The sequence below is a fragment of the Physeter macrocephalus genome, chromosome 4, assembly GCF_002837175.3.
Source record: "Physeter macrocephalus isolate SW-GA chromosome 4, ASM283717v5, whole genome shotgun sequence".
NCBI lineage: Eukaryota > Metazoa > Chordata > Mammalia > Artiodactyla > Physeteridae > Physeter > Physeter macrocephalus.
In genome coordinates this window covers 108,549,526-108,575,715 of record NC_041217.1, presented here as the reverse complement: position 1 = coordinate 108,575,715, position 26,190 = coordinate 108,549,526, and the positions used below count along the sequence as shown (strand labels likewise).

Genomic DNA, 26,190 nt, shown 5'->3' with positions numbered 1-26,190 from the left:
CAACCTAAATGTCCAACGACAGATGAATGGATAAAGAAGATGTGGTACGTGCATACAATGGAATATTACTCAGCCATAAAAAGGAATGAAATTAGGTCATCTGTAGAGATGTGGATGGACCTAGCATCTGTCATACAGAGTAAAGTAAGCCAGAAAGAGAAAAACAAATATTGTATATTAACACATATATGTGGAATCTAGAAAAATGGTACAGATGAACCTATTTGCAGGGCAGTAATAGAGATGTAGACATAGAGAATGAACATGTGGACACAGAGGGGGAATGGAGAGGGTGGGACAAATGGGGAAATTAGGATTGACATATATACACTACCATGGGTAAAATAGCTAGTGGGAACATGCGATAAAGCACAAGAAGCTCAGCTTGGTGCTCTGTGATGACCTGGATGGGTGGGATTGGGTGTGGGGGGTGGGAGGGAGGTCCAAGAGGGAGGGGATACAGGTATACATATAGCTGATTCACTTCACTGTAAAGCAGAAACTAACACAACATTGTAAAGCAATTATACTCCAATAAAAAATAAAATAAATTTATCACATTTTGGCCATATGTCATGAAAAAATAAATCATGTTCTTCTAAGTAGTGTGAGGTAGAAGACAGACAGCAGAAATATCTACGTAGTAAGGAAGAGGATCTCAGATTTACATTCAAAGGAGCTGGGCTCAATTCTTTATTTACCACTTTTAACTATGTGATTCTGAGCAAGTATTTTAACGTCACTGAGCCTCGTTCTCCTCACCCATATAATAGTGCCATTGTCCTAGTCTACCTTCAAGAAATATTGCAAAGCTCAAAGAATAAAATGCTTTAAAAGGATATGAATATTCTGGTGAGATTTGTAATCCTTTAGTATTACAATCAGGATTTTAATTATACACACCAAAATTTTAGAAAAGCTGTTATTAAAGACAATTTTCTTCCTCACAGAGTAGAGAGCAGAGTATAGCACAGAATGTCTTACCCTAATAAATATCTTTGAATTGTAATAAAAAACAGCACAAGTGAAAAGCAGGTGGCTAATGAGCTATACTGACACAGCCAGGGTAACCCGAGGATGCTTTTTCTGAACTACAGTTTTCTCATTTGTTAAATAATGGAGTATTAGATAATGTCAAAATTTCCTCCCATCTCTGAAATTATTATATTATCTGGCAGAATTCATTTACTTGATTTTTTTTTATATGAAAATATAAGAAACTAGTTTCTGAGCTAACATCTGAAGCAGGCATTTTAAAAACCTCTAAAATATGAGGGTGGGGCTTCCCTGGTGGCGCAGTGGTTGCGAGTCCGCCTGCCGATGCAGGGGACACGGGTTCATGCCCCGATCCGGGAGGATCCCGCATGCCGCGGAGCGGCTGGGCCCGTGGGCCATGGCCACTGGGCCTGCGCGTCCGGAGCCTGTGCTCCGCAATGGGAGAGGCCACAGCAGTGAGAGGCCCGTGTACCGCAAAAATAAATAAATAAATAAAATAAAATAAAATATGAGGGTGAATAGTGCTATCATTAGTGTTTTAAATTGTTCATGTATTTCCTGTGACATTTTAATTTTAGCACCTTGTCATGGGGATAAAAGTCTCTCCCACTGGTATATTAAATGGGTTAGAAGTGTTACATTTCGAGTTATTTTTTAATCTAAATACTCCTTCACATTCTCAGGTATTACTGGATAGGCTCTTAAAGTGGCAAATTTTAAACTCTGTTGAATGAGATGGATTGTGGATAACAAGAACAACAACTACATTTGTAGTTTAACAGGTGAGAAATATGCATATAATTAGATTATACTCCTCTAAACCGTACCTCATAAAACAAGAATCAAATTACCTGTCTTCCCTTAAGACCCCTCTTTCCACGGATCCCAGGAGCACCCTAGAATGTGAAAAAGTCAAAAGTAAATATTTGTTCCCTTCTTTGATTGGGTTGTTTGGTTTTATGATATTGAGTTGTATAAGCTATTTATATATTTGGGGTATTAACTCCCTGTCAGTCATATTATTTGCAAATATTTTCTCCCATTCAGTAGGTTGTTTTTTTGTTTTGTTGATGGTTTCCTTTGCTGTGCAAAAGTTTTTAAGTTTAATTAGGTCCCATTCATTTATTTTTGCTTTTATTTCTTTTGCCTTACGAGACAGATCTAAAAAAACATTTTATTTTTGGATCTGTGATTTATGGCAAAGAGTGTTCTGCTTATGTTCTCTTCTAAGAGATTTATAGTTTCAGATCTTACTTTTAGGTCTTTAATCCATTTTTAGTTTATTTTTGTATATGGTGTGAGGAAATGTTCTAATGTTCTTTCACATGTAGCTGTCCAGTTTTCCCAGCATCCAAAGAAGACATACAGTTGGCTACCAGGCACATGAAAAGATGCTTTACACTGCTAATTATTAGAGAAATGCAAATCAAAACCACATGAGATATCACCTCACACCTGTCAGAATGGCTATCATCAAAGAGAACACAAATAACAAACGTTGGCAAGGATGTGGAGAAAATGGAACCCTCCTACATTGTTGGTGGGAATGTAAATTGGTGCAGCCACTATGGAAAACAGTATTGATGTTTCTCAAAAAAATCAAAATAGAACTACTGTATGATTCAGTGATTTCACACCTGGGTAAATATCTGGGAAAAATGAAAACACTAATTTGAAAAGACTCAGGCACCCTGATGTTCATAGCAGTACTATTTACAATAGCCAAGATATGGAAAGCAACCCTAGTGTCTATCAACAGATGAATGGATAAATATATCCATACATGTGTATATATATACACACACATATGTATATATGTGCTTGTGTATAGACACACACACGCATATACACATACACACAATGGAATATTACAAGCCCATAAAAAATGAAATTCTGACATTTGCAGCAATGTGGATGGATCTAGAGAATATTATGCTTAGTGAAGTAAGTCAGAGAAAGACAAATACTGTGTGATAATTCCACTTATATGTGGAATCTAAAAAATGAAACACACAAATGTATATAGCAAAACAGAAACAGACTCACAGATACAGAAAACAAACTAGTGGTTATCAGTGGGGAGAGGGAAGGATTGAGGGGCAAGATAGGGGTATGGGATTAAGAGATACAAATTACTATGTTTAAAATAGATAAGCAACAAGGATATATATTCAACAGCACAGGGAATTATAGCCATTATTTTTTAATAACCTTTAATGGAGTATAATCTATTAAAATACTGAATCAAGATGCTGTATACCTAAAATTAATATATTATAAATCAACTATACTTCAAAAAAGTAAGTATTTGTTGAATCAATTAATGAGTTATTTTTTTCTCAACCATCAATTTATGAAGTATGCCAAAGAGAAAAATAAGTTATCCTTTAAACTGGTGTGATATTCAGAAAAGCTTCAATGTATTAATTTAACTCAAGTGGCCCCTTTTCTTCTTCATAACAAAAATCCTGATTTTATTCAGAAATCCATCCCATCTGTATTTCCAAATGGGATCCCGCCATTCCTCTGGTGATAGTTATTTGTCCAGAGGTGGCATGCAACCAAAGTTGGTACAACCAGACAAACAGGAAGTCTTATTTTCTGTACCCAACAGACAATTACCTCCTCTCTGTCTCCCTGTCTCTCTGGCTGGACATAAACAAAGGCATATTTAGCCCTTGCACTGAGAATCTTGCAATCATATGAGAAACCAGCCTTAGGATAAAGCCAGCATTAGTCAAGGCAAAGCAGAGAGAAGGATAATGATATCACTGTGCTCGGGATCATATTGTGCTGAGATCCCACCTAACCCATGGGTTTCTGGTCATAAGAAGCAGCCGTAGGGCATGGTACTTAAGTACTCAGTCTTTGGAGCCAGAATATCTATGTTCAAATCCTGGCTCTGCTCTTATTACCTATATATAGTCTTAGGTAAGTGTGTCTCTCTGTATGCCTCATTTTCTTCATCTATAGTGAGAAAAATAGTACTAGCTACCTCACTGGGTGTTGTGAGATTAGAGGAGCTAATTCGTATGTAGTATTTGCATAGTGCCTTGCATATAGATGTAACCATTCGATAAATAATTTGCTGTTATCATTATTTATTTTAAATTTCCTCATTTTGAAGCCAGTTAGTATTTGCATAGTGCCTTGCATATGCATGTAAATGTAACCATTCTAATTTGCTGTTATCATTATCATCATTTATTTTAAATTTCCTCATTTTGAAGCCAGTTTGAAATGGGATCTTCTGTCACTTGCAGTCCAAAGCGTACTAACTGATAAAATCCCTTGAGACTTATAATCATTTTTATAAGCCTTAGGGACTACGAAATATGTCAGAACCATGTAGCTTGGGATTTTTGTATATACAGACAAGTTAGCAGATATCAATGGTTGAAGTAACCCATTTACTTTAATTCAACAGTGCTTAATAAATATTCATCTAATATTCTCTATTGAAAAAAGAGTTCAAAGATGAGCAATATGACTCATTTCTTGAGGATTTCATGCATCTTTACATAACATAGCCAAGCATTTAAGAAAAATAATTATTTTCTAAAACTTTAGTAGCTTCAGTAAATCTCAGCAGAAAACCTAAGGATAGTGCAGATAGAATTATATAAGAACTTTTTCATATATACATGCATGTGTATATTATTGACTTCCAGAAAGAACTTTTTCTTCCCATTTGTTTTCAGGAGTGATTAGAACATTATTTTCTTTGGCTTTTCTCTACTTAAATATTTCATAACATAATAACACCACCCAGTTAGCTATACCATTCATGGTTTTAGTGAGAATTTTGAAGTAGCCTAATAATATTAGGACATGGTACCTATAATAGGCAGAATATCACAAAAGGGTCTTATATTTATGATTTGAGACAGTCTTGATATATTCATATAAACTAGTCGAAATTACTGAGTATGATTATAGGCATTGTGCCTATTGATAGTCAGTGTCACAGGGATCCTTGAATTCAAGATGATGACATTTTGCAAGGACATATAACTTTCGTTTATTTATTACATCAATTACTAGAAACAACTTCATTCCAACAGGTCAGGGAAGGATTGTATCATAAGCAGCACAGTAATTAATAATGCAAACTATATATACTCCTTTGGGTCTATAAGAAGCAGTTCAATTCTTTGCATGATAGATTGGAAACATCATCTGTAAGTCTGCTGTATTACATAGTAGTTAAGTGGCTTAGTTGTAGGATCACACTGAAGATATTGTTTGCAAGGGAAGGAAATGACCTGTGTGCTCACCACAGGAATATCTTCACCTCTTATCACTAAAGACAGCTAAACATTTTGATTGTCATTACAGCACATGTAAACTCTGAATGTTTCTTCTCTGTGGAGGCATTCACAAGTAACTACAAGAAAATGTGATTTAATTCACTCACTCAAAAAGCTATACATTTGAAATATTCATCTAGAAAAGAATAATCTGATTTATTTTCATTTGCAAAAATCAGTTTCCAGATATGAAAAAAAATTTGCCTGAACAGCACTTGTATAATAATAGAGTTAAATGCTAAATTTGGAATATGATTGTTTTCAAACCTGAGAATATGCTAATATTGTTTGATTCTACTTTTTAAAAAATTAATATTGACAGTGTAGATGAAGAAATGCAGCTAGAAATCACTGAACTGCATATGGCACTGAAAACTAGATATGATGAAGTTGGAATGCCAGAACTCTGTATGTTTCTTGGTTAATTTTTATAAGTATAACAAACCATTTGGAAAAGATTCTACTTTACTCACAAGTACCTACATTTATGAACAGCTATCTTCCACTATTAAATTAAACAAAAAAATATATCTTTTGAAGTTGATTTATTACACATTGCATTGTAAAATACAAACCCTGCCAAGAGTTTATACTCAAAGATCAATTACAAAATAAAATTTTCATAATTAGATAACATCAATTTGTGTTTTTTAAAAGTTAAATTTAAAGTTGCTAACCATAAATATTTATATCACCTCACTTACCTAAAACACAATTCAGTAAAATTTAAGAGAGTTTAATTATATTTCTGGTAGGGGACTTTTCTTAAAGCTGGCTTGTTTCACTGCCTGACATCTGGGTTTATGAGCCCTGTTATACTTTATCCTAAGTATATCACTTTAGAAATAATATTTGAAGGAAATAGACTTACTCTTTCTCCTTCAGGTCCCAGTTGTCCTACTTCTCCAGGAGAGCCAATGAAACCCTTAAAGTAAGCAAATAATCTTTGTATTATCTCACTTAAATATTCACCCTGTAAATAATTCTAAATAGAGATACTTAAAATTTATTCCTAGTAATATGAAATTATAAGGCATAACAGTTTGAATAATCTTGCGTCTTTTCTTCTAGAAATTACAGTTCAATCTTTTCATTAAAAAAAAAAAGTAGGAAATGTAACTTAAGGCATGGTGGCTAATAAAAATCAACAAGCCCAAATTCTTTTCTACACTGAATATTACAAAGGGCAGAAGACACAGATATACAATTAACTAAAATGTAAGGCAGAATGGAGGTATCCAAGAAGAAGAAGTATGGAGGAGGAAGAGATTCATTCCAATGTGGCAGGAGGTAAAAGCAGTCAGAGGAGGTTTCAAAGGAGACTGGCACTTGAGATAGGCCTGTGGAGTAGATAAAGTCTTGATAAGCAGAGGATGGAGAAAGAACACTCCAACCAGCACTACAGTAAGCAGAGACAAGATAGAGAGGACTCCAGAAGCATTTGTAAATGGTTAACTGACAGTTTCTGCGTGTAAGATGCTTTGGAGAGAAGCAGACCCATTGTGCCCTCAGGGAGATTCCAATAGGTCTGAGAAACAAGGAGTAAAATAACAATGCAAGCTACTTTATACTACCATACTTTAGTTAGATCTCACCTGTGGCAAATAATAACCTGTTTTATCAATTTAATAAATAAAGTGTATAGTAGTTTAGAGAACAGATTAAGGAGAGCCTTAAATTTTAGACTTTATAGTTTAGATAAGAAGCTACTGGACTTGGGGGAGTGTGGTAGTGCACTGATGTTAATCTGTTTTACTAAAATATTAATCTGTGGACAGGATACAGAATACACCGAAGACAGGAAACACTGAATGTAGGAAAATCTGTTAGAATGCTGTTTCAATGGTCCAAATTTGAAGGAATATGAGACTGGGTCACTCATTCACAAAGCATCATTTTAGTGCCCACTGTGTGCCAAGAATTGGAATTATAAAAATGAATATGAAAATCAGTGCCCTCAAGAAGTTCACAGTTTATTAGGAAAAAGAGTCATACAAATAATTGTAATATCATAAGATAATTGTGACATGATTATGTGATGTGATAAATACAAGATATAGAAGCTTTGAAGGCAGAATGACCAACTTTGCCTAGAGGGAAGATTTAGGAAAGTTTTACAGAGGAGGCAACATTTAAGCTGAGTCTTGAAGGAAAGGAAAGGCATTTTATGCAGGGCTAACAATGTGTCATCAATCAATCAATCAATCAAAATAAAATGACATGGCATTTTCATAGAATTGCAAATAGTTCTGTGTGATTGGTAGGCAAGAGAGGGGTTGGAAAGGCAACAGTGGCTACATCATGAAAAGTCTTTTATGTGATGACGGAAAGTTTGGGATTTATACTGAGTCATCAAAAAAAATTTAGACAGAGTATTGATATAATCAAATATGCAGTTTATAGAATTCATTTGGATTACAGTGGTTCAACTGGTCTTTGTATCTATCTCTAGGATTGAGCAAAGATGATTCTAAGGTTTATACCGGACTGATAAGCAAATGGTAACCACTGATAGAAATATGGAAAACAAATAGGAAAGCTAATAGTTTAGTAGAAAGAGGATCAGTTCTGTTAGTCATTTTGAGATTGTGGTGACGAGGAGGCATTCAAATTTAATTATCTTGGCAAGGAAGTGGAGATGTGGGACTCATAGAAAGAGCTCATAGAGTGACATAAGATTTGAAGGGCAGATGGGTCAGAAGACTTAAGGGTAGAATAGAGCTCTTAGGAGGAAACAAAGAGAAATTTCCCTGAACCACTGAGAGGTTGAAATGGATGGAGATGGGAGAAGAAAAATGGTTTTATGAACACAGAGGAAACCCAAGGTATAAAAGAATTTGAAGAAGAGATACAGGAGGCCATTTTGACTAAATTCGAAATAAAGTCTACTTATTTTGACTTAGAGAATGGGTGCCTTTTCAGAGTAAATTTTTCCATAATAGTATACATTAAGAAAGAACTCAGTTTTTAAAAAAGTAAATGTCATTTGTACACCTAGAACAGCATTATTCACAATAGCCAAAAGGTGGAAGAAATCCAAATGTTCAACAGATGAAAAGACAAACAAATGTGGCATATACATACAATGGAATATTATTCAGCCTGAAAAAGTAAGGATATCTTGACGCATGCCACAAGGTGGATGAATCTCAAAGACAATCATGCTAAGTGAAATAAGCCAGTCATAAAAGGATAGATATTATATATTCCACTTAAATGAAGTACATAGAGTAGTCAAACTCATAGAGACAGAAAGTTGAATGGTTGCCAGGAGCTGGGGGGAAGGGAGAATGGGGAGTTACTGTTCAATAGATATAAAGTTTCAGTTTGGGAAGATGAAAAAGTTCTGGAGATGGATGGTGGTGATGGCCACACTGCAATGTGAATGTACTTATTGCCTCCCGCTATGGACTGAATGTTTATGCCCCCTCAAAATTCATACATTGAAGCCTAATCCCCAATACGATGATATTTGGAGGTGGGACCTTTGGGAGGGAATTAGATCATGAGAGTAGAGCCCTCATGAATGGGATTACTGCCCTTCTAAAAAGAGATATGAAAGAAATATGATGGCTCTCTCTGCCACATAAGGATACAGCAAGAAGGCAGCGGTCTACAAGCCATAAGGTGGGCCCTCATGAAACACTGGATCTGCCTTCCCAGACTGAAGAACTGTGACATATAAATGTTCGTTGTTTAAGTCACCCAGTCTATGGTAATTTTTATTATAGCAGCCTGAACTATGACACCAGTGAACTTACATTTAAAAATAATTAAAATAGCGAATTTTATATTAAATATGTATTACCACAATATATTTTTTTAAAGTAAGTGTCTCAGGAATCATTTCCAAGTTTCCTGGAATAAGAAACATGGGAAGCATTTAGCTCCTGAGGGTGAAAGCTAATTGGGTGTTGCAATAGTAAGATGAGCACTTTTCTTTGACAAGGAAAAACACCTTTAAAATTCCTGTGTTCTACAGAGTGTATGAATGAATAAGCAAAAAATAAAATAAAAGAGAAAAAACAGCTTCCTTCTAATTAACTTTAATGATAAAACATCTATAATTTGTTTGCTTGAAAGCCAAGCATCTGAAGGATGGGGAAAGTTTCTTTTAAAATGAAGCATCCAGAAGTATTTCTGATACCAAAACGTTTATGATTATGATGACAAGCTACATGTACTTTCAGAAATATCAACTACAGGTGGCCTCAAGTTTAAAAAGTTAACTTTTGTTTTAATATACACAACTGGAGTTTTGCTTATAAATAAAAAGAACAAACACCCTAACTGATGTACACTTCTCAGTAAACTAAATACTCAACTGAAAACTCAGGAGCTAAAAAGTCAGACCTCTACTCAACAAAGTCTGCACAGAGTACCGGCACAACATTTTTCAAGTAAAGATTTTAAAGGGAACAATGCTATGAGTAATTATGTAGGTGTTTCATAAAGGTTTCTTGATAATTTTATGCTGATTCTAACAGAAATAAAATGTCAGCAGCATCCACCAAAAAAATCATATGAGGTTGTAGTCATTCTCAAAACACTACCACTAAATTGGAGTTTAGTGTGTAATGAAACAAGGAACATAAAAAATAATAAGGGACTTCCCTGGCGGTCCAGCAGTTAAGACTCCATGCTTCCAACGCAGTGGATGCGGGTTTGATCCCTGGTCAGGGAAGTAAGATCCCACATACTATACAGCCAAAAAATTTTTTTAAAAATTAAATAAAAAACACATATGCTTTTGCTTTTTTGGATTGAAGGTTGTATATCCAGGTAGAGGCAATTTTGTGTCACCAGCAGGGCCACTAAAAGGTCGGGGGAGGCCTACATACTTCTACTTTTTGAGCCACCTAGCACATTATTACACAAAGAAACACCAAAGGAGGGTTACAAAATGATTTATTTTAAACATTTACATTTTTAAAATAATTATCTTAACACCAAAAAATGCAGTCAAACAATGGTGCCAGTCAAAAGGTAATTTATCATGATTTTTAAAAATATTAATTCATATTGTATAGAATGTGGTATAGTCCAGTAACAGGACCCAAATTAAATGAAAAACATAATCCTGTCAGTGTGATTTTATGATTTTTGTCTTTTTAACCATATTTGGAGTTAATGTCTAAAGTCTACATTTGAGACGCTTCGTGAATATGAAACCTAGAGAAGTGACTCTTCTGACTCTTCCCTCACTCCCAAAGGAAAATTAAAGGATTAAATCAATTAAATTAGTCAGAAAAGGATTAGATTTTTTTTAATGCTTTTATGAAGTTGGCCATCAAAACCTAAAAAAACTTAAAAAGGGTTACAACCTACACTATAATTTTCAGTACAAATGGGGAAAAAAGCAACAAAAGGATGTATAATATAGTACAAAAATGATATAAAGAAGAACTAGAAAAGTTATAGGAATCACTGAAGCAAGATGAGAAAATGTAGTAAGAGAAAACTGCACAGTGCCAAGTAACAGGTCTAGGAATTTAGCTCACATACAGAAGAAACTCCCAAATTCCAATAATAATGATAAAATCTGCATAGAAAGCACATGCCATGTGCTAGGCACTGTGCCTTAAGAATATTAATTAAGCTCAGGTAGTTCTCATAACCACCTAAAGGTAGGTTTCATTATCACCTTTTAATAAGGTAAGAAAAATGAGGCACAGAAGGGTTGAATGACATCTAAGGTCACAAAGCTAGTAAACAAGGGGTTAAGAAAAAAAAAAAAAAAAAAAGCGGTCCTTGTCTAACTCCAAAGCCCATGTTCTTTGTCCACTAATCTCTTCTTGCTTTCCAAATCCAAGTCAATATGTGCTTTCGGTGCAGTTTCTAATAAAGAATACATGACTTTTCCCCATTATATTTTCACTTAATGCAAGGGTGGAGAGAGCATGGGATAGTAAAACAGTACAGAGCTGAAGGTGAGAAAACGTGGTTTGCGTTCTGCTATGACTTTGTCAAATCGTGTCGGTTCCATAGCTTACTGTTTTCTCATCTGTAAGATGGAGACAATACACGTGTTCTGCTACTTCATAGGATTGATAGCAAAAGAAATATGAAGTATTTGAAAATGTTTAAGAATTTTTTAAAAATTAGGGCATCATCATAGTACATACTGTCTAAATACTTTTTGTTTTCCTTATTTCAAAAAGGTATTTAAGATAATATAAGGCAGATGTAGATTCCGGAAAATAACTGGCTATTAAAAATAGAGAATTTTGGGCTTCCCTGGTGGCGCAGTGGTTGCGCGTCCGCCTGCCGATGCAGGGGAACCGGGTTCGCGCCCCGGTCTGGGAGGATCCCACATGCCGCGGAGCGGCTGGGCCCGTGAGCCATGGCCGCTGAGCCTGCGCGTCCGGAGCCTGTGCTCCGCAACGGGAGAAGCCACAACAGAGGGAGGCCCGCGTACCACAAAAAAAAAAAAAAAAAAAAATAGAGAATTTTAAAAACAAAAATTTTAGTTTACTAATTTTTCCTAGAACCAGCTTTGATTTCAATTTGTGGCACACAACACATCACAGTAATTTTTTTTGTTTTACTCCCTTAATGATTAAAAGTGGCTAACAACTTCTTTAACGGTTGGAAGTGCAATGGTATATGCTTGAATGTGATAAGCCTATTTCTTTCTCTGCAGATTTTTCTTTACTCCAGATAGCTTTTGTATTATTATCTCAGCCTTGAGTGCGAATTTTTTGCCTCGTCATATTTCTTTCATCATTATTTCTTAGGTCTATATACGTCCACACATAAATAATACTACAAATGCTTAAAGAGCATATTTTCAACATACCAGACATTTCGCTAGGAGCTAGCAAAATAAATGATGTAGATGTAGGAGCTATCAAAGAATGATGTAAAACCTACCACCATAAGACTGCTCTCTATGGCCTTGACATTAAAAATATCTATTTAATAAGTGTGTTTCTTTCCAGGCTAAACCTGCATTACATTCAAAGTTTCTATGGAAGTGTGAAAATAAATATTTTGTACACTTCATTCTACTCATATGCAAGCATACTTAACAAAATGATGAAAATGCTTACTTACTCGTACACCTTCAGGTCCTGGATTACCTTCTGGTCCAGCTAAACCCTAGTGTGAATAAAAGGCATCATCATCATACTACAGTACTTTTTAAAGAGTTGTAGATAAATAGATTAATAAAAAGTGCATATAAAAGGTATCATTTTCACAAGTATAAACTTCAGAACTCTGTATACTTGATAAAGACTATATACATTCAAAGAATTTTAGAATTTCAGAACCAAAAGAGGCACTGTATATAATCCATACACGAATATAGTTTAGATATCTAAATAAAGTAGATTAACACATTGTCAGTAACAAAAATTATTTTTTAAGTTATTTCTTATTGGAAAACTGTGTTCTTTTAAAACACTTCTAATTAACTTACCTAAAATGCATTTTAGATATATAAAAAGTATAAAAAGTATATAAAAAATATAAAGATATTTTATATAAACGTAGTTTTCTAGTATGCTAAATGAATAATTAATTTCAAGAGTAAGTAATCAATTCATGAAAGCCTAAGAAAGAAAATGTGTTCTCTTACTAATCTATATGAAGTAGCCAGAGAAAGTTAGAAATTAGAGGAAAATAAAAATGAAATGATTAGAATGAATTTTCACAACAGTATACAAAGACTTGAAGCCAGTTCAGATAAAAGTATTCAAATAGTGGTATGGGTAGCGCTGCCAACTGTGTCCCAAGTGTTTATAGTTGTATTATTAAAAAATGTTGCTTATCATATAGAGTCTTAACTCGTACCAATACTTCATTTTAGTCAGTGGCAGTACTGTAAAATCAGTAGCAGGGCTGTTTTAACATTTTATTAGCCCGCTGGGCATTTTAACTTAGAAGGTTCCACTGTATATTACTCACATCAAACCTGTTTAAAAATCCTACTCCCATTTTAAGCAAAATTTTCTGCAGTAAAATTTTTGAAGGATTTTTACAATTTTGATATTAGAATTTTTGGAATTATTTTGCTATGAGTAATTCATTATTTAATAAAAGTAAACCAGTTATCATTTGAACATTAACTCTTGAAATCAGAACATACAATGTATTAACCAAGAGGAACATAAAAAGAGAAGTTTAAATATAGTTACCTCACCTGCCTGCCAGGGTAACCACGTGAACCAATATTACCAGTGAATCCTGGAATTCCCTAAAATGCAAAATAATAAAACAATACAACAAAGTCAAAAGAAACCCAAGGAAACAAAATTGGTGCATTCATAATACCCAAGTTTGGAAAGAATATTTTTTCCATATAAAAATACTAAGGGTCCTGCACATTGCTTATCTGATTGAAGTCATCTATTTAAAATGAAAATGAGATAAAACTGCTAAATAAAAATAAATACATTAGATTAGGGACCTAAATGAGACATTGATTATTAGTAATGATAAATCTAGGGTGGAAAATTCCAGTGATACATAACTTTTAAAAAACATATTAGAGAAGAGTTGGTACATTTCATAATAACCAGTATCTTTCTGGATTGAACTCCTTCTTGTCTCAGTCATCCTGCAACTCTCCTTAACTATCGGAGCATGAGCTCCAGAAGATAAGTAAATGGATATTAAGTGGTAAATATCTGTAACATGACATAGGTCTATCTAAAAATTCACATAGCAACTTTGGATGGGAAATTCATTTTGCACTGACAACTTTGTATGCCTGATTTAAAACAAGGTTTGCTCAAGGAAGGATGATATATGGAGACTCAAAGGCATAAGAAAGGAAACTTGCTGCTGAACTGTGTGGAAAAGTGAGAAGAAATACGTCCACTCGCTGTTACTTTCTTCCACTGATACATGATTCATTCATTCATTCATTCAGTTTATTCAAAGTTTAGGTCTGTTAAATAATTTGTGAACCAAGGAAATACCAGAAGAATATGTGTTGAGCTGTCTTTACTTAACCACAAATGGTGACAGCAGGGATAAATTTCATAGATTCTTTATTATGTAAAATTCATTTCCGGTTTGTTGTTTGGAAAAGAGATAATAAAAGACACTAGCTCTTTTGCCCCTCTGATCCGAAGTATACAGAAGAGTGTTACCTCTGGTTTAACAATAAAAATACTTCGAAATTCCTAAAATTTGGAGAATCTAGAGAAAAAACAGACCAAGAAAAAGGCAAATGGAGCATCACAGTGGAAAGTTTTTGCCCTCCCATTCCATTAGACTTGTAGGCTCCTAATTTGTCCTTCTCTCCACTTTTCTCAGAATCCATCTCTCAGTTTTGTTTTCTCTCATTTCTCCCTGTTGTCTCCCACTTCCTTCCCTTGCTCCAACAATTATCACTTACTTAGCACTTTTTTAGGTGCCAATCCTATGCCACGCACTTTACGTCTACTTTACATCTATGAGATAGATACTATTTTCTCCATTTTACATTTGAAGAAACTAAGATACAGAGAAGTTATGAAACCTGCCCAAGATGGCACAGTAAGTAGCAGAGCCTAGATGTGAACCCAGACAATCTGACAAAAGTTGTCACGTGTGTGTATGCACAAACACACATATATATACATGTGCACACATACATACATATATACATACAGACACCTATACATATATATGGCAATGAACTTAACAGAATGTGAATAAACAGTTGCCTTCTGAGAAGTACAAAAAATTTTCATCTACATGTAGAGATTATATCCTATAAATTTCAGAAACCATATTTATGTACTAGATATTACCTTATTAATATTATATATAATACATATTTTATTCCTATAACAGCATTTATTGAGCACCTATCATGTGCCAAAATTCAAGAATTTTATATGTATTATCTTATTTAATCTGCTCAAATCCTATAAGGTAGATACCATTATCCCTATTTTACCGATGCGAAAAATAAGACGTGAAGAGTTTGTCACCAGTGGGAAGTCACTCAGCTAGTAAGTAGAAAGCCAGAATTTAAATCAGCAAGTCTAACTCCAGAGACCACCATTCAAGGCTGCCTCCCTAGTATAGGTTTGAAATGCAAATAACTTAAAGTAGTACTCTAGGGAAAGCCCTCTAATTATGAGACTTGCTTCAGTCTATTTACAACTGCTTCCTTTATTCCCCATCCAATTCTAAAACACACAGGCCTATATCCAGACATCCACAAAACCTTATACTTGGGCATGCCAATAGAAAAGACTGAAATAAGTTTAAAAGGCTGTTTTTATTCTGTAGGTTCTGGCTAATGCCAATCACCATCCCTTTCATTAGTTTCCTAGCCAACTTAGGTTAACTGACCTCAATTAAAAAGCAATCAGTTATAAGACATAAATGAAATCTGATTTTGAATGGATTTTCATAGAGGTTGTTAAGACAACATGTAGATATATAACACATTCCCGCTGCACAGAGAAATACACAAAAGGACACCACTGGATGACTAAATCCTGCTCTACTGGAATAGCAGTAAACAAAGTCAACGAGTAAGCTTCCAGCAGTCTTACGTGGCACAAACATATTCTAAGCCAACCACACCCTAGAATCACTTGGACAACCAGAGCAGCTCAAAAGAAACTCAAAACAAACACTATACCTCAATTCACTCTGCATTTAAAACATGGCTCACTTAAATCTGTAGATCGAATGGAGGAATTCAGACACAAAGTTATATCTCCACCCCTGGAAAAATCAGGAATAGTAAACCTGCCCCAATCACACTTCTTACTCTAAGAATTAAAGCACACGCTCTGAGTCAGTCACACTTCACTGAGAGTCCCAGCACTGCCAGCATGGGTCCTCCCTATCTCTTAGTTTTTTTCATTAATTAAATACAATAATAATATCTAGGTCACAGGATTATTGTGTAGAGAAAAGAGAACAATGTGTAAAAATATATTTAAAAGCAGGGGTAACTGCAATAATTCTTAGTGTTGTGGAGTATTAAATGAGTTAACATATGGAAATATTAAATAAATAATTATACTACTTGAAGTTCCAGTTAACAGTAGTACAGTTTGGCAACTAATAAAGACCCCGTAAATGAAAGCTCTTATTACTAGCGCTTGCCCAGATGGTATAGTTACTTTCCTAAGTGTTTGCTGGCCAGTTTATAGATATTTACAAATTTTCCAGAAGGGAATGTCTCCTAGCTAATTAGTTACGCTCCTCTTAATGTCCACAGTGTTTCCACAGTGAAAATGCAAAATGATTTTAGTTGTTCCTCACAGTTATCACCAATTTTGTCTTTTTTTCTTCTGGAAATAAATAAAATAGAACTGATTCCAATAATACATTTTCCAACCTTTAAAACTGATTTCAGACTCTTCTCAAAAGCAGACCACCCTCAGAACAATGACATGTATACTAACAGAACGAGGTTATAGAACAGTTGCACGTAAACTGGTCAGTACTGACAAATGGTCAATTTTTCACTTACTTCTGGTGATGTGTCAGGTTTTCTTCATTGAAATCTACACAGAATTTCTGCCAAAGCAGTATTCTAGGGATTTTTTTTTCCTCCCCGGGAACTAATCCCTCCGGCCCTTCTGATTTTTTTCCCATAAATGATCAAATGCTTTTCAGCACTCATGTGATCTTCAGGAAACTGAGATTTTACTTGCTACAGATACATATATCGCTTGCCATGTCTAGTAATTAGCAATCTTCAAAAATTGTGCTCAGGGACTGAATAGAGTGTATTGTCCCTCTTACATGAATAAAAGAGAAAACTGGCTTTATTTCTTCATTTATCTTTCCCTCAGGGATAATCCATCACTTTTTTCTTTCTGGAGCTCCCTTTTAGGGCTTCCCGAGGCTCTTTGCTAAATCTCCAATAACGATTTGTCACCTTAGTTAGTATCTAATCTCCTACCCTTTTCACTGATTTATTCATACTGGCCTAGTATATATTCTATTGAAAACAAGAGATATGACTTTATTCCTTCCTATGACATAATGATACATTATTTTTTGGTGGGAGAGAGAAGGAATAACATGATCAAAAACTAAATAGTTCCCAAACTATTTTGACTTTTACATATGTGTGTATGTGTAGAATGGACAACAAACAGCAGATGTGCCATTCTAATTTGGATTGTTATTAAAATTTATTTGCATTCCTTCATGCAAGGGTAGGGAACTAACAGCTGTGGATAGACTTTGGAAAACAGGAAAGCCCCTGAAACGTACAAAAATATCAGTGCATATGTGTGTGTGCATATGAGTGTGTGTGCATGCATGGACAATCCGGGGACAGGATAAACAGCATTTATGAGATTCTCACAGTGGTTTATGAACAACGGAAGCTTAAGACTGCCGTTCTGGAGTGTGTTAGGCAGACAGTGAAAGTCAGTCTAAGATATGAAAAAAAACTCACAAGATTTAATAGATAATAAATTAGAAGTTTTTCCTGTACTAAACAGAGTAAAAAGCATTAAGAAAAATTGAAAGAGTTACATGGGGGAAAATAATCTCTCAATGGAGTTCCCTACCGTGTGTCCTTTTCACTGGAGAAGATGCAAGTCTTATAAAGGAAGAATACTTACTTGTTCACCTCGGAGTCCTGGGAGCCCTGGATGTCCTTTGAGACCCTGCAAGGGTAAAGGTGAAGACATACTATGAAAAGTAAACCCATTTGAGACAAATAACTAACCACAGCTGTCTTTCACCCCAGCTTTGGGTTTTCCCATTAATACAAATGTAATTCTTACTAATCTATTTTTTATTAAATGAAATCTTTTAAATTTAATAAAAATTTAATTTTTATTAAATAATAAATTTGTATTAGTAATTCTTAATTAATTTGGAGTGTTATCTGAATGATTTGTTATCAACTAAAATGGTTACACAGTATTGAATTTAAAAAAACAGCATCTGGGTCTTCCCTGGTGGCGCAGTGGTTGAGAGTCCGCCTGCCGATTCAGGGGACACGGGTTCGTGCCCCGGTCCGGGAAGATCCCACATGCCGCGGAGCAGCTAGGCCCGTGAGCCATGGCCGCTGAGCCTGCGCGTCCGGAGCCTGTGCTCCGCAACACGGTGAGAGGCCCCCCTACCAAAAAAAAAAAAAAAAAAAAAAAAAAAAAAAACAGCATCTTTTATAAAAGGCTGGTATCTAGCAATGGATCTGCTAAATTTTGCTGAAGCTTTTTAAAAGTTGGTTTTAGTTCATTAATGCTGAAACAGAATGCCCTCAGGCATAATCTGTTTGTAATTATTGAAAAACTGGCAGTTTCTCTAATCTAAAACATTGTCATAACATTCTATGAATGAGTGAATAAAAAGAGGCTGCTCACAGGTCCATCAAAAGGGTTTTATAAAGCTGTCTAAGAAATCAGTAACAAATGTTATATATCAATCATACCTCAATTAAAAATGAAATTAGTAACAAAAAATTTTCCAAATAAGAACCAAAATCAAATCTTAATTTCTATCATTAACACCCAAAGATATAAAAGAGATAATAACTTTTATCCTCTAGAAAGATATTCTATGAGCGAAAGAAAGGAAGCTAAAAGAAAGGACAGGAAGAAAGAAATAAAGGACACTTCGGAGCATATTTGTACAGCTCTAATCAACAATCAGTAAATCAACCTGCTGTTTACTAGATTTTGGTGTATATAAAAGAACAAGAAAAAGTTCCCTTTTAAAAGAACCTTTTAGGATTTTAAGCAAACCTCAAAAACCTGAAATAAATTATAGTTAGTTTACAAATATCAGAAACTTCAAATTAATGTACCGAAAACTGAAGATCAGTTTTTGGGGTTTTAAGATATAGAGTAACAGAGTGAAAAGAGTCATTCAGGATTAATCACGGAGGGTTTATGAACTTGGATTAATGAATTAGAGAAGGAAATGATACTCTGGGACAATGGGAAAATTAGAAGAGGTACCTATTTGAAAAATAAGGAAATGATTTAAGCAGGTTTTGAGGTGATAAACTTAAAACAAAAGTAAATGTTTAAGTAGAGAGGTCTCTTGGGAACCAGAAAGAAGACCAGAAATGTAAGATGGAAAGTTGGAGACAAAAATTTTTGTGTAATCTGTATATGTAGGCATATTTGTAACAAGGGAATAACAGAAGGAAAAAGCAAGAGGGCAGAGGAAATGCCCTGTCCTCTGGGAGCTCTGTTCTTTCATGATTAGGCTATTAGAGATCAGAGAAGTGGCCATGAGAAAGAAGGGGGAAGAGGGGGAAAAAGGAATGAAGGCACAAAGAAATTTCACTGAGCCACTATGTACCAGATCTTGCACCAGCCACTTCCAAATACCTCACCTAATTCTATGGCAATCCTATGAAGTAGGTATCTTCCTCATTTTTACAGATGAGAAAACTGAGCTCTGAGAAATTAAATGATATGACCAAAGTCATGTAGGTAGTAAGGTGGAATCATGTCAGTTTGACAGTTAGATTTATCAAGAATTGAGTAACCTGCCCTTCTATTTACTTAATATGTCTATATTTGTCTCAGACTCAAATGCAGGCTGTCCTCATTCTCATCAAATGTTCAAACATTAATTTTAGACAACCAAGACAAATCAACAAAAGGAATTATATATCATAAATCATGGTATTATTAAAGTTACACATTTACCACTAGCATCTTATATACCCACAATTTCCCTGAGTTTATACATTTTTTAAGATAGCTAAAGACCAGCCTAATTACAAAATAGAAGATGTACATTGTTCTCAGTTGTCCAAGTGTTACACAAGATTCTGCAAATAAAATATCCACAAAGCTAAGTTTTTTCACTTTTAATAACGGAAATAAGAAATTTCCTCAGCACTAAGATAGTGGTGGTGGCTCCCTCGGATGAGGCAGCAGCTCTAGAAGGATGGAGTTCCTAAGAGAGCGTCAGGAAGATGAGAAATGAGGAACCAGGGCGAGAGGTACACAGGTAGAGAAACTCTCTGCCATGGGCCTAGTTCCTTTTCTTTTTTATTAAAAACTGTGCTTATATATTTACTTACTTGTTTTTATTTCTGTGTACTGTTGAGTCTAGCTAGCTACATGCTTCCCTTTCTTTGGCCACTCTCTGTTTCTCTGACCAGAGTTTCTTCCCTCCCCAGCCCTAGTGAAAGAGAATGCAGTGGTACTACAACTTCTTTAGCTTACTTTCCCTGAAGCAGTTTATAACAGTGAACTAGACATGTTGATCATAATATCCTGTGAATGTACAACTCCCTCTGAAGAGATTCTTCCTCATGCACAGACTCTAATATAAAGGCAGCACCAAATAGTCATGAGCTCCCTCCTACTCCACCTCAGCCCCAGGAGATGGCATTCCATCTAAGGGAAGCCAATATGAAGTCTGGCCAGTAGCCTATGATGCCACTTGGAATGGAGAGTTTTGCCTAAACAGGGTGAAGCTGGGCCAATCAAATTCTTTTTTAAATTAAGTTCAACAGGAAGTGAGGGAGGGAGGGAGGGAGTATTGATTCAGGTACTTAGTTGAAGCTAGAAAGACTGACAAAGAAAGGATAAGAGGAAGAGAAGAAAGCCAAAGTATGAGTAAAAAATTTAGAGTAAGCAGAAACTATGCTGAGAAAGAAAGTTTTTGTCAGAGTGAAAGCCAGATAACACAAAAGGGCAGATGCAGAGAGAGGAGATGAGTAGCAGTGCTAATAGAAAAGTACAGTAAAAGATCCACAAACTAATGTTGCTAGATACTCAGAGCTGCTTTGAATCAGTGCCCGCCCCTGCGAGGCTAAGTCATATTACAGTACCATTTTTAGATTCCATGGGTCCCTGATTTCCCTTAATGCTGTAGAGAGGATTGAAATAATTCTCTTCCTTGGGATAGCCTAAGTCTCCATTCTTTGCAATCAAAAGAGCTGAAGTGAAACAAAATGTTTTTGGTTTGGTTTGATTTACTACTAATAATAATGAAAAGACCAAGCACACTGAGCTCTAGATCCAGTTTTGCCACTAAATAGCTATATCATGAGTTTCAAAGTCTTCATCTGTAAAATAACAGCAATGAATTAAACTACTGCTAAATCTCCTTTTAATTGCCAGCATTCTGCAATTAGTTGAATCTGTTAAGAAAGTCACTACTTTTTTTTTCAGCTTTCATTGAATGAAAAACAAAGGCATTTATAAGAGTCAATTCAGGCTTTGAGGCATTGGAAGAATTCAAGTAACACTGATGTATCACTGATGTACATATCAGAGAAAAAACAGATTCAGGCTCCCATGGGCATATGACCTGAAACAAAGATGGGGACTCTGGGATGAGCAGAATGGAAAGAGAATGGGTCAGGTAGGAGGCTATTATGAGAGTCTAGGAGAAAGATGATTATAAATTAGATTTGAGGGCAGAGTTAGAGATGATATATATGCCCCTTAAAAAGTTTAAACTTAAGCTCCTGAACTATTTTATTCAATGTGGTATTCCCAGTGTCTAGAACATAGTAAGTTCCTGTTAATTAATTGATGGAAAGATTTGGATGAATAAATGAATTGATGTAAAGACTTAGAGGAATTTGAGGGTTACTTGGGGGAAAATAAATTCTCAGTATTCAATATGATATCTCAATTCTCTTAATATTAAAATGAAAGGTAATAAGTGAGAGAAAAAATATCTTGTTATTTTTCAATGTAATAATATTTTTCTGTAATATACTGGAGTTAGCACCACTATTGTATAAAAGCCTCCATTTATTCCCTAATTTGTGACTACAGGTCTCATTTGTTTTCTACTTAAATACTAGTCTGTAATATTTTTAAAAACAAAGGGAATAAGTTGCTGGGAAGAATGCCTACATTCAAGCTTTGGCATAGCTCCAATCTAAGGACCTGACACTTTATTTTTAATTTTTTAAAAATTTTTTGGCCACGCTGTGCAGCAGGTGGAATCTTAGTTCCCCAACCAGGGATCAAAGCCACGCCCCCTGAATTGGAAGCATGGAGTCTTAACCACTGGACCACCAGGGAAGTCTCCCTGACACTTTACTTTTAAAACTTTGTTTATATTGTAGTCTTTTGAAAATACTATTTGAGTCATTGTTCTTCCTATATTCACATAGGAAAAATAACAAAAAAGGCCGAGTACCTAACAATGTATGATTTTTCTCTGATAAATATACTGAAACTGATGTGAACACATTTCTTAAGGAATGCCAATAGAAAAATGTACAAGTTCTGTTTTAGAACAGATTAAAAACTCATTATAATGAGTTATAGGGTTGTTTCCATTTTTGTTGTGATGTAAATTTGCCTTGCCAAGAATTCCAGTAATAAAAGAGGTTTAGGGCTTCCCTGGTGGCGCAGTGGTTGAGAATCCGCCTGCGGATGCGGGGGACACGGGTTCGTGCCCCGGTCCGGGAAGATCCCACATGCCGCGGAGCGGCTGGGCCCGTGAGCCATGGCCGCTGAGCCTGTGCGTCCGGAGCCTGTGCTCCGCAACGGGAGAGGCCACAACAGTGAGAGGCCCGCGTACCACAAAAAAAAATAATAATAAAAAAAAAATAAAGGGGTTTAGAATCTAATTTTAATATAGAGATTTTAATTTTAATACTTATTTTAACAACAATTTAAACCCTAACAAATATGTTATCAACAGGTGACCACACAGGACCAAAAAAAAAAAAAGATACAATTGAATCAAAATCATAAATATTAAGGGATGGAAAAGAAACAAACTTCAAATATATACCTGAACTACCCCCAAGTAATGAAAATTTGGATACATAAATAAAATGTTTATCCATAAGGAAAATAGTGGTACCATTTACATACAGGGCCATCCTTGCTTTGCACAGTACTAGAGGACCATGAAACTGACCATATAAGCTGAAACCATGCCAAGCAATCTTAATAATGGGAAAAACTGCAATTGTTCTGTGACGTTTAAAAATTTTTGTCAATATGTTTAAAAGTCTCACTGTCAGTTACCTTTGTATAGGGAAATGAAAAATATATTAAATATTAATTTAGTACAGTGTAATTTAAAACATTAGAAACAGTGAGAAATTAAAGTTCCATTTCTTAGAAAAAATTCATGAAGAGTAGTTTGAATACTGCTTTTCTTGTATAAATAACCATACAGAGCAAGCATATATTCTATGTTTTGGCAAACTGTCATACTCCTTTCTAAGTGTGGGTCAGCTCCCACCATTTCATCCTTTGCACTTTCAATGTCATGAAATAGCTCCAAGAGTTCTTCTAACGTGAAGTTTTTTTGCTGTTGTAACCTCCTCTGGGACATGTCTATCCTATTCATCACAACCCTTTCCTCTTATGTCAAAAAATTTGCCAAAAACAAGTTCGCCTTTACCAAGTTCCTCTGTCTGCATACGTAGAGTCTCTCAAATGGCAGCAGTGCCCCAGGATCAGCTATTTCTTCTATAACTCCATTTATATTTGATTCTAATTTCAATTTCTGTGTTATCGCTATTTCTTTATTTCATTGTACTTTTCATCTTTGTTGGCCAGTTACTTTTTTTGATTATCCATTTGCGTAAAATGCCACATGAGTTTATCAGAGAGAAGGAAGCAAGACAGCTACACACTCTGCTGTCTGTGCATGAACTAACAGATGTGTTGTGTACAATCACCAACAGATTCTGAATGAAATGATGTGACCGATCACTGATCTTGATGCACATTTACTATTCATGTAGTGACTTGTAAGCTGAAGAGCCAGTAGCAAAGTTTATACTTTACACAGCTAATCACAGTGTGATTAATTTGAACCATGTTTTTGGGAGACTGGTGTTATTTAATTAAACCGTGTTAAGTGAAATTTGTGTATATTGGAACCATGCAAAGCGAGGAATGCTTGTATATATGTATTGAAAAGATTCTCAATGATATCATCTCTATGTTGTCAACTTCATATATAAATGGTTTTCTTCTTTTAACAGTTCTTTCCCCCACTAAATGCGAAGGACTTATATTCACTGAGATAAAGATTTTTCCTACATATGAGAAAGTATCCCCTATGGCATAAGACAACTTCTCTATTGCCACTCTGCTTTTCTATCTTGGAACTCCTTACATAAACTTTAGGTTTCAGAAAGGTAGGAGCATTTGTCTCTAGAATCCACAAAAATGCCAAAGAAATTCTGGAGACTAAATGATTTGCCTCTGGCACTCTCCTTCTTAAAATCCTTCAGTAGCTCTCTACCGTATGATAAATGCTTTACCATGGCATACAAGTTCCTTTATAATTTGACCCCTGAATATCCCTCAAAATTTATCTCCTGACACCTCCTGCCTAACACTCCATAACCCCCAAACAGGGAAATGCTCTTGCCTCCAAGCCTTGGTTTATGTCATCACCTGTCTGTAAACAGCATACATGTCTACTAACTATAGTATCATTAGGATAACTTGCATCCTCAAGATGCGGCTCAGATGTTGCCTCTTTCCCTGTTCTCTAAAAACTCCCCCACCTCCAGTGCCAAGAAGTTTAGGGATCCCTCAGCCGTTGCTATAAAAATTTTCACATCTTAATCATTGCACTTGTTATAGCATAATATACTTTTGTGATTTACTTTAGTATCTATTTCCTTTTTTAGACAGTAGGCTACTTGAAGGCAGGAACTATACCTTGTCTACCAATACTGGTTTCCTGAATGAACTGTAGGACAAAAGGATGTGATTAAAACAACTGCAGCATTCCAGAGTTAGTGACAAATTTTATCTCAAAACTGCTCTTTTGTTTGAAGCAACTTCCTTGTATCTTTTGCTTCTGTCTAGTCTCAGGAAGCTGAGGCAAAGGTGGGCTAACCTTATACATGATCATGTGAAAGGCAACATCACTGAGACATTAGTAGCAGATTAACTAGTTCTACTCACCCTACCTAAATGGGATGAAGCGTGTTTGGAGCCAGAGGACCTAGGCAAAATAAGACAGGTGAGAAGGGTCACTGACTTGAGAAGCAGCCCTTGGGGAGGAAGATAACCACTAGCACCAGGTGAAAGGGCACAGTGAATTACACTTTCGAGCAGCAATGTTCATTCACTGACTAATAATATGTGCTTGCTATGTACCATTAACTGGGCTGAAATACCACAGTGAAAAAATATAGACCTTGCACTTAAGGACTCCTAAATCACTCATCTATTTCCCTTTAGCCCACTGCTACTGCACTGTTATCTGAAAGCCAGTATTAAATTGTCCTTTTCTGTAATGTAATAATAGCATTCCTTTACAGATCAGGTGATTCCAAGTATCTAATAAAATCTGTCAAACACTACAGGACTCATATGTCAGCAATGCCTTTAGGAATACAAACAAAGGTTTGTAGCCATGTTTTGGCCAAAATAACCAGGGTAACCTATGGCAAACTAGAGAAATAGTGGTACGACACCCATAGCTGATCGAAAAAGAAGCCTTAAGCAAGAATTCAGAATGAGATAAAAAAAAAATCAACAACCATGAACATGTAAGTACTACTTGAGGTAAGGCAATAAAGTTCCTGAAGTTTTAAGAATAGGGAGTTTAATTGTTTTCAAAAAATTAAATAGAAGAATGATCCCAGGTAACTGGAGAGATTGAAGAGAATTAAATTAGAGAATGAATACCACACAGACCTCTCTATTCTACCCACCTCCCCTTCTTCATGGAACATACTTCCCTCACGCACACAACAGACTCCTACCCACCTCGGTCCCAAACTCCTCACAATATTGACCCATTAACCTACATTAATTAGTACTCAGTTTTTACCTTGGCCCCATCAACTCTAGTTGTAGTCCTTCTCAACTAGTTCTCGTGGAGAAAAACAGTATGACAAACTAATTCTCAAAATGGTGCTTAATGACCGATAACAGCTTTTTCTGAGGACACAGACATTTTTTTTAAAACCTTCTGGGAACTGAAATACTTTCAGCCAAATGAATTTATCATTAATGTTAGGATGTCAGTCACAAGAGGA

General features: G+C 35.4%; 1 protein-coding gene across 1 annotated transcript in view; it reads right to left on the bottom strand.

Annotated features, from left to right (window-relative positions):
- COL24A1 (collagen type XXIV alpha 1 chain) overlaps positions 1-26,190 on the bottom strand; it is a 423,812-nt gene that overhangs the window by 325,607 nt on the left and 72,015 nt on the right. Inside the window, exons 8-12 of the mRNA XM_024119550.3 lie at positions 17,849-17,893; positions 13,453-13,506; positions 12,363-12,407; positions 6,178-6,231; positions 1,848-1,892 (exon numbers count right to left, since the gene is read on the bottom strand). Coding sequence (XP_023975318.1) covers positions 1,848-1,892; positions 6,178-6,231; positions 12,363-12,407; positions 13,453-13,506; positions 17,849-17,893 — 243 coding nt within the window. The remainder of the gene's footprint in view (positions 1-1,847; positions 1,893-6,177; positions 6,232-12,362; positions 12,408-13,452; positions 13,507-17,848; positions 17,894-26,190) is intronic.